The following is a 13,712-nucleotide window of genomic DNA, read 5'->3' as shown; positions in this document are numbered from 1 at the left end:
TTAGCCTGCTGTGATGGTGCACACCTGTAGTCCCAGCTGTTTAGGAGGCCGATGTGGGAGGATTGCTTGAGCCTGGAAGGTCGTGGCTGCAGTAAGCTGTGATCACGCCACTTGCCCTCCAGCCTGGGTGACAAAACGAAACCCTGTCTCAAAAACAAATTTTAATACCCAGTATTATCTAAAGCTTTATTTGGTAATTTTAAAATGAAATCCTGAACTAGTTGCCTATTGCCAGGAAATTATTTCATTCCCTATTTCCTTCTCTTCTCCATCTCTCTTACCTCCTCCTCTCTGGATTATAGGCAAGAGGTCCACATGGTTGGACTTTGTCTTCCCCACTCCAGAGAACTGTTCCTTCTTAGTAACAAGCTGTTCTTGGTTGTGGCACCCACTCTGGAGAAAATGTAAATGCCATAAGTAATTTGATCACAGATGTGCAAAGTGAAGTTTACTGCCTCTCAACTTCATTTAAAAAGAATTGTCGGCTGGGTGCAGTGGCTCACGCCTGTAATCCCAGCACTTTGGGAGGCCGGGGCAGGCAGATCGCGAGGTCAGGAGATTGAGACCATCCTGGCTAACACGGTGAAACGCCGTCTCTACTAAAAATACGAAAAATTACCCGGGTGTGGTGGCGGGCGCCTGTAGTCCCAGCTACTCGGGAGGCTGAGGCAGGAGAATGGCGTGAACCCGGGAGGCGGAGCTTGCAGTGAGCCAAGATTGTGCCACTGCACTCCAGCGTGGGCGACAGAGCGAGACTCCGTCCAAAAAAAAAAAGATTTGTCAGTTGTACCTTTTTAAAATTTTAATTATTAATATAAAGAGATGGGGTTTTACCATGTTGCACACGCTGGTCTTGAACTCCTGGGCTTAGTCAGTCATCCCACCTCGGCCGCCCAAAGTGTTGAGATTAGAGGCATGAGCCACCATGCCTGGCCCCAGTTGTACATTTTTAAATAACTAATAGAATATAATTGGATTGAGTTGGGCACAGTGGCTCACGTTATAATCCCAGCACTTTGGGAGACTGTGGTGGGTGGATCATCTGAGGTCAGGAGTTTGAGACCTCCCTGGCCAACATGGTGAAACCCCATCTCTACTAAAAATACAAAAATTATCCAGGCATGGTGGCAGACACCTATAGTCCCAGCTACTTGCGAGACTGAGGCAGGAGAATCGATTGAACCCAGGAGGCAGAGGTTGCAGTGAGCCAAGATCACACCACTGCACTCCAGCCTAGGTGACAGATTTGAGACTCCATCTCAAAAAAAAAAAAAAATTTTATTTATAAGCAAAACTTAGGTATAAAATCTGGCCCTGCTCTGTTATTCAAGATTCCTAACTATAATTATTTACAGTAAACTTATGTGTTTTTATTGCTAAATAAATGATGATGAGTGGCTTAGTGCCTTTTATGAAAGTTCACATTCACACTTATCTTTATTCATATGTTTTGAAGGGAAGTCGTTGCATATGATGATCCCAAAATTCCACTTTTCAACACAGATGTGGACAACCTAGAAGGGAAGCCACCACCAGTTTTTGCTTCTGGTAAGTTTACTCAGTCATCAGCTCTGTGTTGACTTTGAAATGTTTTGTTAAACAAAAACATAATTTTTTTTTGAAAACTGCTCTTACAAGCACTACCACCACCCATGATTTCATTGTTTTGTTTTATGACCTTACTTTCACAATTATGGCTGGAAGTTAGTAATTAAAACCAGTAAATCCTCCTGAAAATAAGTGCATGTTATAGATGGTTGTGATATTAGGTGATGGAGTATTTCTCCCTATCCCCCACAGAGACTTACTAAAGGTGAGTGAAAATTCAGGAAGAGTTTAAAAAATTAAATTGGTTGGCCGGGCACAGTGGCTCACGCTTGTAATCCCAGCACTTTGGGAGGCCGAGGCGGGCGGATCACAAGGTCAGGAGATTGAGACCATGGTGAAACCCCGTCTCTACTAAAAATACAAAAAATTAGCCGGGCGTGGTGGCGGGTGCCTGTAATCCCAGCTACTCGGAGAGGCTGAGGCAGGAGAATGGTGTGAACCCGGGAGGCGGAGCTTGTAGGGAGCCGAGATCGCGCCACTGCACTCCAGCCTGGGCGACAAAGCGAGACTGCGTCTCAAAAAAAAAAAAAAAAATTAAATTGGTGGCTGGGTGTGGTGGCTCACACCTGTAATCCCAGCAGTTTGGGAGACCAAGACGAGTGGATCACTTGAGGTCAGGAGTTCCAGACCAGCCTGGCCAACGTGACGAAGCCCCATCTCTACTGAAAATACAGAAAAAAATTAGCCAGGCTTGGTGGTGGGCGCCTGTAATCCCAGCTACTCGGGAGGCTGAGGCAGGAGAATCGCTTCAACCCAGGAGGTGGAGGCTGCAGTGAGCCGAGATTACGCCACTGCACTCCAGTCTGGGCAACATAGCGAGACTCTGTCTCAAATAAATAAATTAATTAATTAATTAAATTGGCATTCTCATCGTCAAATTCTTGTTCTGTTTCTTCCCAGGCCATAATTTATTATTACTTCTTTAACTTTACATGCGTTTCTCTTTTGTGTTCTTCTGTCATCTGCCTTTTTGTGAAAGTTCCCGGGCAGAATTTCTGTAACCATTCAGCAGGTTCACACTCACAGACCTCTTACTTCCGTGGTCTCATTCTCCGAGGCCCCCTGGGAAGTGGAGTCTAAGGAAAGCAGCACAGTTCTTTGTATTTGCTTAGAGATTATGTGACTCTCACTGGTCTGTCTGCAGCTGCCTTCATTTTCTGACTGTTTTCTTTCTTGCCTTGCAGAAGGCAAATACAGGGCTCTGAAAATGGATTTTTCTCTACCCCCTTCTACTTACGCCACCATGGCCATTCGAGAAGTGCTAAAAATGGATACCAGTATCAAGAACCAGACACAGCTGAATACAACCTGGCTTCGCTGAGCAGTACCTTGTCCACAGATTAAAAAATGCACACAAGTGTTTGCTTCCTGGCTCCCTGTGCATTTTTGTCTTAGTTCAGACTCATATATGGATTTCGAATCTTTGTAATAAAAAAATATTTGTATTTTTTAAGTTTTTATTAGCTTAAATAAATAATTTGCAATATTTGTACGTGTACACAAATCCTGAGGTTCTTAATTTTAGCTCAGAATATAAATTAGTCAAAATATACTTCAGGTGCTTAAATCAGAGTAAAATGTCAGCTTTACAATAATAAAAAAAGGACTTTGGTTTAAAGTAGCAGGTTTAGGTTTTGCTACATTCTCAAAAGACAGCAGGAGTATTTGACACATCTGTGGTGGAGTATACAATGCATTTTAAGAGCAAATGCAACAAAACAAATCTGGACTATGGATAAATAATTTGAGAGCTGCCACCCACAAATATAAATACAGTACTCATGCTGATTGAAATAATAAGACATCTACAAATTTATAAACAAAAAGTGATTGTCATTATCCTGCTTATGTACTAGATTCAGGCAAGCATTATAGACTTTTTAGTTGCAGTGGCTTTTGCATTTATGTTATCAGTGCCTTGCAGGAACGTTGCATTGATAGGCCCATTTTAATTTTTTCTTTTTTTTTTTTCGAGACAGGGTCTCACTCTGTAGCGCAGGCTGGATTGCAGTGCAATCCTGCAATTCTCAATCTTGCACTGCAGCCTCGACCTCCCAGGCTCCAGTGACTCTCCCACCTCAGCCTCCTAAGTAGCTGGGAGTATAGGCACGCACCACCACGCCTAGCTGATTTTTGTATTTTTTTTAGAGACGGGGGTTTTGCCATGTTGCCGAGGCTAACTCCTGGGATTACAGGCGTGAGTTGTGCTGGCCGGGTTTTTTTTCTTGATGTAAACCTGTACAGCTGTTTTATTAGTTAAGGTCTAATTTCTACTCTAGGTGCCTTTTATGTTCAGAAATCTTTCCACTGGACTGGTATTTGCTCAAAAATAAATAATGGTAGAGAAGAAAACTATAAAAATGGACAAGGCCTTCTTCTATCAGTAGCGTTTACCCTTTGTCACCAATGGCTTTGGTATTTCCGTGTCTGTCATTGCATAAACTTCTCTTGTGTGAAAGGATAAATATGCCTTTCTAAAGTTGTATATAATAATTGTATCAATTTTTATTTTCTATGATTTCTAGAAACAAATAAATATTTTTAAAATCTCCTTTCTACTGGTTATGTAAATAAATCAAATAAATATATCAAAATGAGTGCAGATAAGAATCTTGACCTTGACTAAAGGTAAGGAACTAAATGAATGAGGGATCCTCATCAGAAATGGTGTTGACACCAAAATGTTGTGATCAGCTGTGAAGTATGAGGATAATCTGAGTCAAATGCTGTGAATAATTGACTGTGTTGGACTGGACTCCAGGTTATTGGAATCACTTACTCACATTCCAATATGCTTTATGGAGTAGAAAAGAAAGGAATGGAAAAGAGCTACCATACCAGGAGCATCGCACCGTGGGAATGTGAATGACATTTGTCTTGTGTCTGGTAGTAGAAACGAGATTGAGAACGGTTTTTCAACCCTTTTGTTTTAATGACATCCACCACCACCACACTGCTGAGGCTTAAAAAAGATTGGAAATAGCATGGTAAATTTTATATATATATATATATATATATATATATATATATATATTTTTTTTTTTTTTTTTTTTGAGACAGTGTTCCTCTGTCATCCAGGCTGGAGTGCAGTGGCGTGATCCTGGCTCTGCAACCTCCCACTACCGGGTTCAAGTGACTCTCGTGCCTCAGCCTCCTAAGTAGCTGGGACTACAGGCACCGCCGCCGGGCCTGGCTAATTTTGTATTTTTAGTAGATGCAGAGTTTTGCCATATTAGCTAGGCTGGTCTCAAACTCCTGGCCTAAAGTGATCTGCCCGCTGCTACCTCCCAAAGTGCTGGGATTACAGACGTGAGCCACCATGCCCAGCCCAGTAAATTATCCTTCTAGCTAGCTAGTTTTGAAAGAATATTTTGTCCTAGGTCAGGCACGGTGGCTCACACCTGTACACTTTGGGAGACCAAGGTGAGAGGATTGCCTGAGCCCGGGAGCTTGAGACCAGCCTGGGCAACATAGTGAGACCCTGTCTATATATATAAATATATATATTTTGTCTTACAAAAGCTAAACATGTATTAAATGTATAGTAGTCCTGTCTGTACCTTCCAGTAATAGCTGGAGTTCTTCATCTGACAGAAAATTATTTATGAAGGGATCTAAGTCTTTCTCTTGAAATTGCATTCAGCAGTTCTGCATTTACAGGTTGAGTATCCCTTACACAAAATGCCTGGGACTAGAAGTGTTTTTGATTTTCAATTTTTTTTTAGATTTGTACTTCAACTTACTGGTTGGAATCCAAAAATCCAAAATGCTCCAATGAGCGAGTTTTGGATTTTGGATTTTCAGATTTGGGATGCTCAACCAGTATAAATTTGTATTCCAAAACAAAAGTGAAGCTAAACTTGTGTTTTCTTCATCTGAGAAATACTTCTGGCTCTATCATTAATTTTCCTGGCTGTGTTAGCTAGTACCAGTTTGTACATGTCTCTTCATAAACACCAGTGGATAAATAATGATTCAAGGTGGATTCTTAAAGCTGTTTTGAGACTCAGGGGGCACACCACCTAACTCTAGGGACTTAGTCAACCTGAAATAAATCATTGCCTTAGCATAGAATTCAGAATATTTTTGTTGTTCAGAAAGGGAGGAAGTTTCTCTGAGACAAATTTACAAAGCCTGAAAGCAACCTCATCCTCAACATAAAAGTATCATTGCTTCCTAAATTTTTGCCTAAAAGAAATAATACCTCTGCCTGGCCGCCACCCCGTCTGGGAGGAAGTGAGGAGCGCCTCTGCCTGGCTGCCCCATCTGGGAAGGGAGGAGCGCCTCTGCCCAGCCGCCACACCGTCTGGGAAGTGAGGAGCGCCTCTGCCTGGCCACCCCGTCTAGGAGGTGAGGAGCACCTCTGCCCGGCCGCCCAGTCTGGGAAGTGAGGAGCGCCTCTGCCCGGCCGCCCAGTCTGGGAAGTGAGGAGCGCCTCTGCCCGGCCGCCCTGTCTGGGAGGTGAGGAGCGCCTCTGCCTGGCCGCCACCCCGTCTGGGAGGAAGTGAGGAGCGTCTCTGCCCGGCCACCCCGTCTGGGAAGTGAGGAGCGCCTCTGCCCGGCAGCCCGGTCTGGGAAGTGAGGAGCGCCTCTGCCCGGCCGCCCCATCTGGGAAGTGAGGAGCGCCTCTGCTCGGCCGCCCGGTCTGGGAAGTGAGGAGCGCCTCTGCCCGGCCGCCCCGTCTGGGAGGTGAGGAGCGCCTCTGCCCGGCTGCCACCCGGTATGGGAGGAAGTGAGGAGCGCCTCTGCCTGGGCGGCCCCGTCTGGGAAGTGAGGAGCGCCTCTGCCCGGGCGGCCCCGTCTGGGAAGCGAGGAGCGCCTCTGCCCGGCCGCCCTGTCTGGGAGGCGAGGAGCGCCTCTGCCCGGCTGCCCTGTCTGGGAGGTGTACCCAACAGCTCCGAAGAGACAGCGACCATCGGGAGCGGGCCATGAGGACGATGGCGGTTTTGTTGAAGAGAAGGGGGGGAAGTGTGGGGAAAGGAAGGAGAGATCAGATTGTTGCTGTGTCTGTGTAGAAAGAGGTGGGCATAGGAGACTCCATTTTGTTCTGACTAGGAGAAATTCTTCTGCCTTGGGATGCTGTTAATCTATGGCCTTTCCCCCAGCCCCATGCTCTCTGAAACATATGCTGTGTCAACTCAGGGTTAAATGGATTAAGGGCGGTGCAAGATGTGCTTTGTTAAACAGATGCTTGAAGGCAGCATGCTCTTTAAGAGTCATCACCACTCCCTAATCTCCAGTACCCAGGGGCACAAACACTGCAGAAGGCCGCAGGGTCCTCTGCCTAGGAAAACCAGAGACCTTTATTCATGTGTTTATCTCCTGACCTTCTCTCCACTATTATCCTATGACCCTCCCATATCCCCCTCTCCGAGAAACACCCAAGAATGATCAATAAATACTTCATAAATTAAAAAAAAAAAAAAGAAAAAAAAAAAGAAATAATAAAGGATCATTATTTTTATTATAATGTAAAACCAACACTATTCCGTAACAGGAAAGGAAGCTAAATAATCAGAATTGTTCTTTCCAATGTTTTTATTCATGGTTTCATGTTGTAGATAATAATCAGACTGCTATTATACTAATAAAAAAAATCCTGATTGCTTCCTGAATCTTCATGGTTTCATGTTGTAGGTAATAACTAGACAGCCATTATACCAGTTTTAAAAATTTCTGGTTGATTTCCTGAATCAACCAAAAAATTGGTAACAGCTGCAGTAGTACATCAGTACTTAAAATTTCACCAGTTGCCCCAGGCTGTATGAATTAACATCGACTGGTATTTGCACTGGAATGCATTTTGTGGTCAATTTGCACTTAAAAAAATAAGGATGTATGTGTATAATACAAAATAGAGTACATATAAATGTTTTATAGCTACCAATGTGCACTGACGTGCATGTGCCTTTTTGAAACCAAAGCAGACCTGGAGTGTACCATGTAGTTTTTTATTTCAGACATATGAAGAAATGAAACCACATTGGAAGAATGACAAAGCTGAGTATGGCTAGCTTCTCGTCTTTGTAAATTCAAAAGCATTTGCTTGCTCAGCAAAGGTTAACTTTAAGGTTTTCTTTGTTCAGTGAAATCTGCTTTTCCACTTAGTGTAGGGTAGAACTTAGTTTTGGATCATGAACACCTTGGAAAATCTGAGGGAGAAGTATAGACATTGCTTCCAGGAAAAGGAAAGTGGGAAAGTGTATCCATATGTGTGTGTGTGTTACAAATTCATGCAAACTTTTTATACAATTTTAGGGGCTTCAATGTATTCAATAAGACCCCCTACTCTAGGTAAGTGCTTTCCAACCTTTAATGTACTTAATTTAAGAGTCACCTGGTGATCTTCTTAAACTGTAGGATGTATTTCAGGAAGTCCAGGTAAAATATGAAATACTGCATTTCTGACTAACTCCCTACATGTGCTGCTGTTACACACGAAGCAGCCAGGCTCCAGACCTGTACTGGCCAACACAGTGGCCACTAGCCATGTGGCTACTTAAACTTGACTTAAGCTTCTCAGTCACAGTTTCAACTGCTCCATAGCCAAATGTGTGGCTAGTGGCTCTGTGGTGTACAGCACTGACACAGTTAATAAATCAATCACCTGAGATACAAAGGAGAGTCTGCATTGATCAGATGTGATACTGTTGCAGGCTGGGCGCTGCAGCTCATGCCTGTAATCCCAGCATTTTGGGAGGCCGAGGCGGGCGGATCACCTGAGGTCAGGAGTTCAAGACCAGCCTGGCCAACATGGTGAAACCCTGTCTCTACTAAAAATACAAAAATCAGCCAGGCATAGTGGCAAATGCCTGTAATCCCAGCTACTCCGGAGGCTGAGGCAGAATTGCTTGAACCCAGGAGGCAGAGGTTGCAGTGAGCCAAGATCACACCATTGAACTCCAGCCTAGGCAACAGAGGGAAACTCCATCTGGAAAAAAAAAAAAAAAAGTAATACAGTTGCAAATGTTGCAGAATTTCTGCTCCTTAGTTCAGCTAAATCCAGGTTCTTGTGTCATGATCAGGAAAAAGTTAGGCACACAGACACATTGAAGGGTGAGGGGAACAGAATTTATTGGGCAAAATGGGCAAAAGAAAAAAAACTCTCAGCAAAGCAAGAGGGGTTTCTGCTAACAGGCCCCACCTCACAGATTGATTCCAGGCCATACACAGGAACTGAAGAACCCAGGCTCCTTCCCCCTGCAAGCAGCGTGAACTTCCGTGGCTCCATCCTGTTCTCCCAGTGCTCAGGCCGGTCCAAGATTCTCCTGGGACCCTGCCCCGTATCTTCCTCCTGCATCTATCAACACCTGGTGATGCTGATGATTACAGGCGAACAATGAATATATGTGCAAAAGGGATTACATTGTAATTAGATCCAAGGCTCATATTGCTGATCTAAGATTTCACGCTTGAGATCGCTAAGAGCCTTCCTTAAACTCGCTTCCATGCTTCTTATTTTTTGGCTTCTTCCGGGATCACTAATAATTCTTTTTTCCTTGTTTGTTTGAGACAGAGTCTCACTCTGTCACCCAGGCTGGAGTGCAGTGGCGGGATCTCAGCTCACTGCAACCCCCGCCTCCTGGGTTCAAACAATCCTCCCACCTCAGCCTCCCGAGTAGCTGGGACCACAAGCACGTGTCACCATACCTGACTAGTGTTTTTGTATTTTTGGTAGAGAAGAAGTTTCGCCATGTTGGCCAGGTGGGTCTCAAACTCCAGGGCTCAAGTGATCCACCCGTCTCAGCTTCCCAAAGTGCTGGGATTACAGGCATGGATCACTGCTCCCTGCCTTTTCTTTCTTTGCTGCCCTTGTCCAAAGGTTTCGTCAAACCATTCTTAAGGCACTGTGGCCTTGTTACTCCATACAGAAAATTTACCCTCCACCCCCCAAAGAAGTCATAATTGTTGTAATTAAAAACTGCTTCTTACGAAAGCAGCAGCTGCAAAAAGCAGGAATGGCCAGAGAGCCCATATTATTGTGTTGTCCTTCGGGTATACTGTGTTGATTTTCTGTTATGGCTTATCCAGCTGTGCTAGACTCCTGGAAAGTACCCAGTATGTAAAAAGAGATGACAACAGGAAACTACGATGGGAGAAGTTATTCAAAGCCCCTGTCTCCTAATGCATATTTACGGTCCCCTCAAAAGCCCTGCATGGATCTTTAGAGCAGCTTTGTCCAATAAAAATATAATGTGAGCCACGTATGTGATTGAAATTTTCTGGTAGCCTTATTAAGAAAATGAAAAGAAAGAAGTAAAATTAATGATGTAGTTTCTATAAAGCAACATATCCAAAATATCATTTCAACTTATAAGTAATATAAAAAACTCAATGTTTTACATTCTCTTTTTTGTACTAAGTCTTTAAAAGCCAGTGTGTATTTTACACTTAAAATATATATCAATTTGGACTAGCTGTATATTTAGTGCTCAATAGCCACTTGTGGCCAATGGCTACCACATTGGACATTGAGTCTTCAGAAAGATTACTTGTTCTTTGTTGCATGTCACCAGTATAATGGTAAATTTGAGTATTAAGGTTTGATTTTTTTAAATTGGGAATATGTAGGTTGGAAGCACAGCTAGTTAAATATGATTTTGAAATGTTTACTGGATTGTTAAGTTTTATACTGATTGGGAGTAAATACTTTTGCTATGGGAGCACATAACAAACATGGTTGTTATTAGGTTCTAAAATATTATCAGAGTGTTTGAAATTTTCCAAGCAATTCAGATAACACCCTACAATTTTCTTTCACCTATAAATAATGAAAAGCTAATCCTCAGTGCAACCTCTATTTAGATTTTATTTTATTTTTTATTTATTTATTTTTGAGACAGGGTCTCGCTCTGTTGCCCAGGCTGGAGTGCAGTGGTGTGATCTCAGCTCACTACAACCTCCACCTCCCGGATTCAAGCGATTCTCGTGCCTCAGCCTCCCAAGTAGCTAGGATTATAGGCGTGAGCCACCATACCCAGCCTTCTATTTAGATTTTAAATTCCATGTTCATGGAATATAAATTGAGGTTTGGGAGATGAGAATAAGGATAGAGTCAGAAGTAAAAAAAAATTGTGAAAACAGCACATGAAGCTAAGAACTCAGGTTGTACAGGATGGCAAGGTGATTAGGCAGGGCTGAGGTTTTGTTTTGGCTTTTATTAATGATAGCTTTATTGAGGTATAATTTACATACCATACAATTCACTCATTTAAGTGTACAAAGGATTTTGGTATATTTGAGTTGCACAACCATTATCACAATCATTTTTACTTTTTTTTGAGACAAAGTCTCACTCTGTTGCCCAGGCTGGAGTGGCGCTATCTCAGCTCACCACAACCTCTGCCTCCCAGGTTCAAGTGGCTCTCCTGCCTTAGCCTCCCAAGTAGCTGGGACTACAGGTGCGTGCCACCATGCCCAGCTAATTTTTGTATTTTTAGTAGAGATGGGGTTTCACCATATTGGCCGGGCTGGTCTTGAACTCCTGACCTCGTGATCCGCCTGCCTCGACGTCCCAAAGCACTGGGATTACGGGCGTGAGCCACTGTGCCCGGCCCATTTTTTTTATAATCTCAAAAAGAAACTTCAAACGCATTAGCGTTGACTTCCTATTATCACCTCAGCCGAAGCCCCTGGCACCTGCTACTTTCAATCTCTGTTGATTGGTCTCTTCTAGTCATTTGATATAAATGAAATTATACAATATGTGGGACTGACTTTCACTTAGCATAATGTTTTCAAGGTTTATCCAGTTTGTGATGTAAAAGTACTTTATTCCTTTTTTAGGCAAATAATACTCCATCTACGAATATACCACATTTTATTCATGTTCATCAATTGATAGACGTTTGGATTGTTTCCACCTTCTGGCTTTTATGAATAATGCTGTTATAAATATTTTGGTATGAATTTTTGTACGGTCATATGTCTCCATTTCTCTTGAGTATGAAGCTAGGAGTGGAATTTCTGTGTCATATGATAACTGTGTTTAATCTTTGAAGAACTGTCAGACTGTTTTCCTAAGTAGCTGCACCATGTTACATTCCCACTAGGAGTGTATGGCAGTTCTATTTTCTCCACATCCTCGTCAACACTTGTTGTTATCTGTCTTTGTGATTGTAGCCATCCTTTTGGGTATAAAGAGGTTTCTCGGCTGGGCGTGGTGGCTCACGCCTGTAATCCCAGCACTTTAGGAGGTCAAGTCGGGCAGATCACTTGAGGTCAGGAGTTCAAGACCAGCCTGGCCAACATGGTGAAACCCCATCTCTACTAAAAATACAAAAATCAGCCAGACATGGTGGCAGTCACCTGTAATCCCATCTACTTGGGAGGCTGAGACAGGAGAACTGTTGAACCCAGGAGGCAGAGGTTGCAATGAGCCAAGATTGCGTCACTGCACTCCAGCCTGGGCGAGAGAGCAAGACTCCATCTCAAAAACAAAAATAAAAATAAATTTAAACAAATGAAAATAAAGGGGTTTCTCACTATGGTTTTGATTTGCATTTCCCTGATGACTATGTGGAATATTTTTGTATGCTTATTGGCCATTTGTTTATTCTTTGGAGAAATGTCTATTGAGATCTTTTGCCCATTTGGAGGGTGTTATTTTTCTTTATGTTGTTGAGATCTAGAGTTATTTGTATGTTCTAGGTACAAATCCTTTATCAGGTATACGATTGGCAAATATTTTCTCCCGTTCCATGGGTTGTCTACTTTCTTTCTTTTTTTTTTTTTTTTGAGACAAGATCTCACTGTTGCTCAGGCTGGCTGTAGTAACACAATCACGGATCACTGAGGCCTCAACCTCCCAGGCTCAAAAGTAGCTGAGACTACAGGCACACACCACTACAGGCTAATTTTTGTATTTTTGGTAGAGATGGGGTTTCACCATGTTGCCCAGGCTGGCCTTGAACTCCTGAGCTCAAGCCATCTGCCTGCCTCGGCCTCCTAGAGTGCTGGGATTACAGGCCTGAGCCACTGAGCCTGGCCCATCTTTACTTTCTTAAGGGTTGGGTTTTTGTTTTGTTTTGCTTTTTGAGACAAAGTCTCGCTCTGTCACCAGGCTGGAGTACAGTGGCGTGATTTCAACTCACTGCAACCTCCCCCTCCCGGGTTCAAGTGATTCTCCTGCCTCAGCCTCCCGAGTAGCTGAAACCACAGGCACATGCCACTATGCCCACCTAATTTTTGTATTTTTGTAGAGACGGGATTTCACCATGTTGGCCAGGATGGTCTCGATCTCTTGACCTCGTGATCTGCCTTCCTCGGCCTCCCAAAGTGCTGGGATTACAGGCATGAGCCACTGCGCCCAGCCGAGGGTTGGGTTTTAAAGGCTGTAGGAGATATTCTTTATTGAGATTTTGTTTCTAAACTAAGTTCCTATGGTGTCCATAATAACTAGATTGCTGTAGTGTCCACAGTAACAATCTGAAAATGGATTTTCATGACTGGGAGGGCTCAGGGTTAAGCGTAAGAATTCACAACCATAACTTTACAGGATGAAAATAGTCAGGCAGTGCCAGGTGCAGTGGCTCACACTTGTAATCCCAGCACTTTGGGAGACCTAGGCAGGTGGATCACTTGAGATCAGGAGTTGAAGACCAGTCTGGCCAACATGGTGAAACCTGTCTCTACTAAAAATACAAAAATTAGCCGGGCGTGGTGGTGGGCGCCTATAATCCCAGCTACTTGCGAGGCTGAGGCACGAGACTTGCTTGAACCCGCGAGGCAGAGGTTGCAGTGAGCCAAGATCTCGCCACTGCACTCCAGCCTAGGTGACAGAGTGAGACTCCGTCTGAAAACAAACAGCAACAATAACAACAAAAACCACTTAGGCGCACTTGGGAGCGCTTTTGTTTCAGCTGAGTTCAACTCCACCTGCACCCTCTGAGAGCTGCAAATGGGGAACATAACTCTCCTTAGCCCAGCACTCACGTCTGTTCTTTACTAGCCACATTCATCCTGTTTTCTACATTTCTCTCTTCCTGTTTACAAAATTAATTTTCAACATAGAAGATCTTACTACCTGTTTTGGCCTAGACAGAAATGTTTCACTATCAAAAAACTTGCTCGTCAAGCTGACACAGAGTCATTCCACTTAACGA

General features: G+C 43.5%; 1 protein-coding gene across 3 annotated transcripts in view; it reads left to right on the top strand.

The window, feature by feature from the left end:
* PUS7 (pseudouridine synthase 7) overlaps positions 1-13,712 on the top strand; it is an 84,016-nt gene that overhangs the window by 61,092 nt on the left and 9,212 nt on the right. For 2 of the 3 annotated variants that reach the window (XM_054559043.2, XM_024249358.3), the window contains exons 15-16: positions 1,457-1,548; positions 2,793-4,159. In XM_054559043.2, coding sequence (XP_054415018.1) covers positions 1,457-1,548; positions 2,793-2,929 — 229 coding nt within the window. In that variant the 3' untranslated portion in view covers positions 2,930-4,159. 3 annotated transcript variants of the gene reach the window in all.

Source organism: Pongo abelii, chromosome 6, assembly GCF_028885655.2.
Source record: "Pongo abelii isolate AG06213 chromosome 6, NHGRI_mPonAbe1-v2.0_pri, whole genome shotgun sequence".
NCBI lineage: Eukaryota > Metazoa > Chordata > Mammalia > Primates > Hominidae > Pongo > Pongo abelii.
This window is presented reverse-complemented; position numbering and strand designations above follow the sequence as displayed.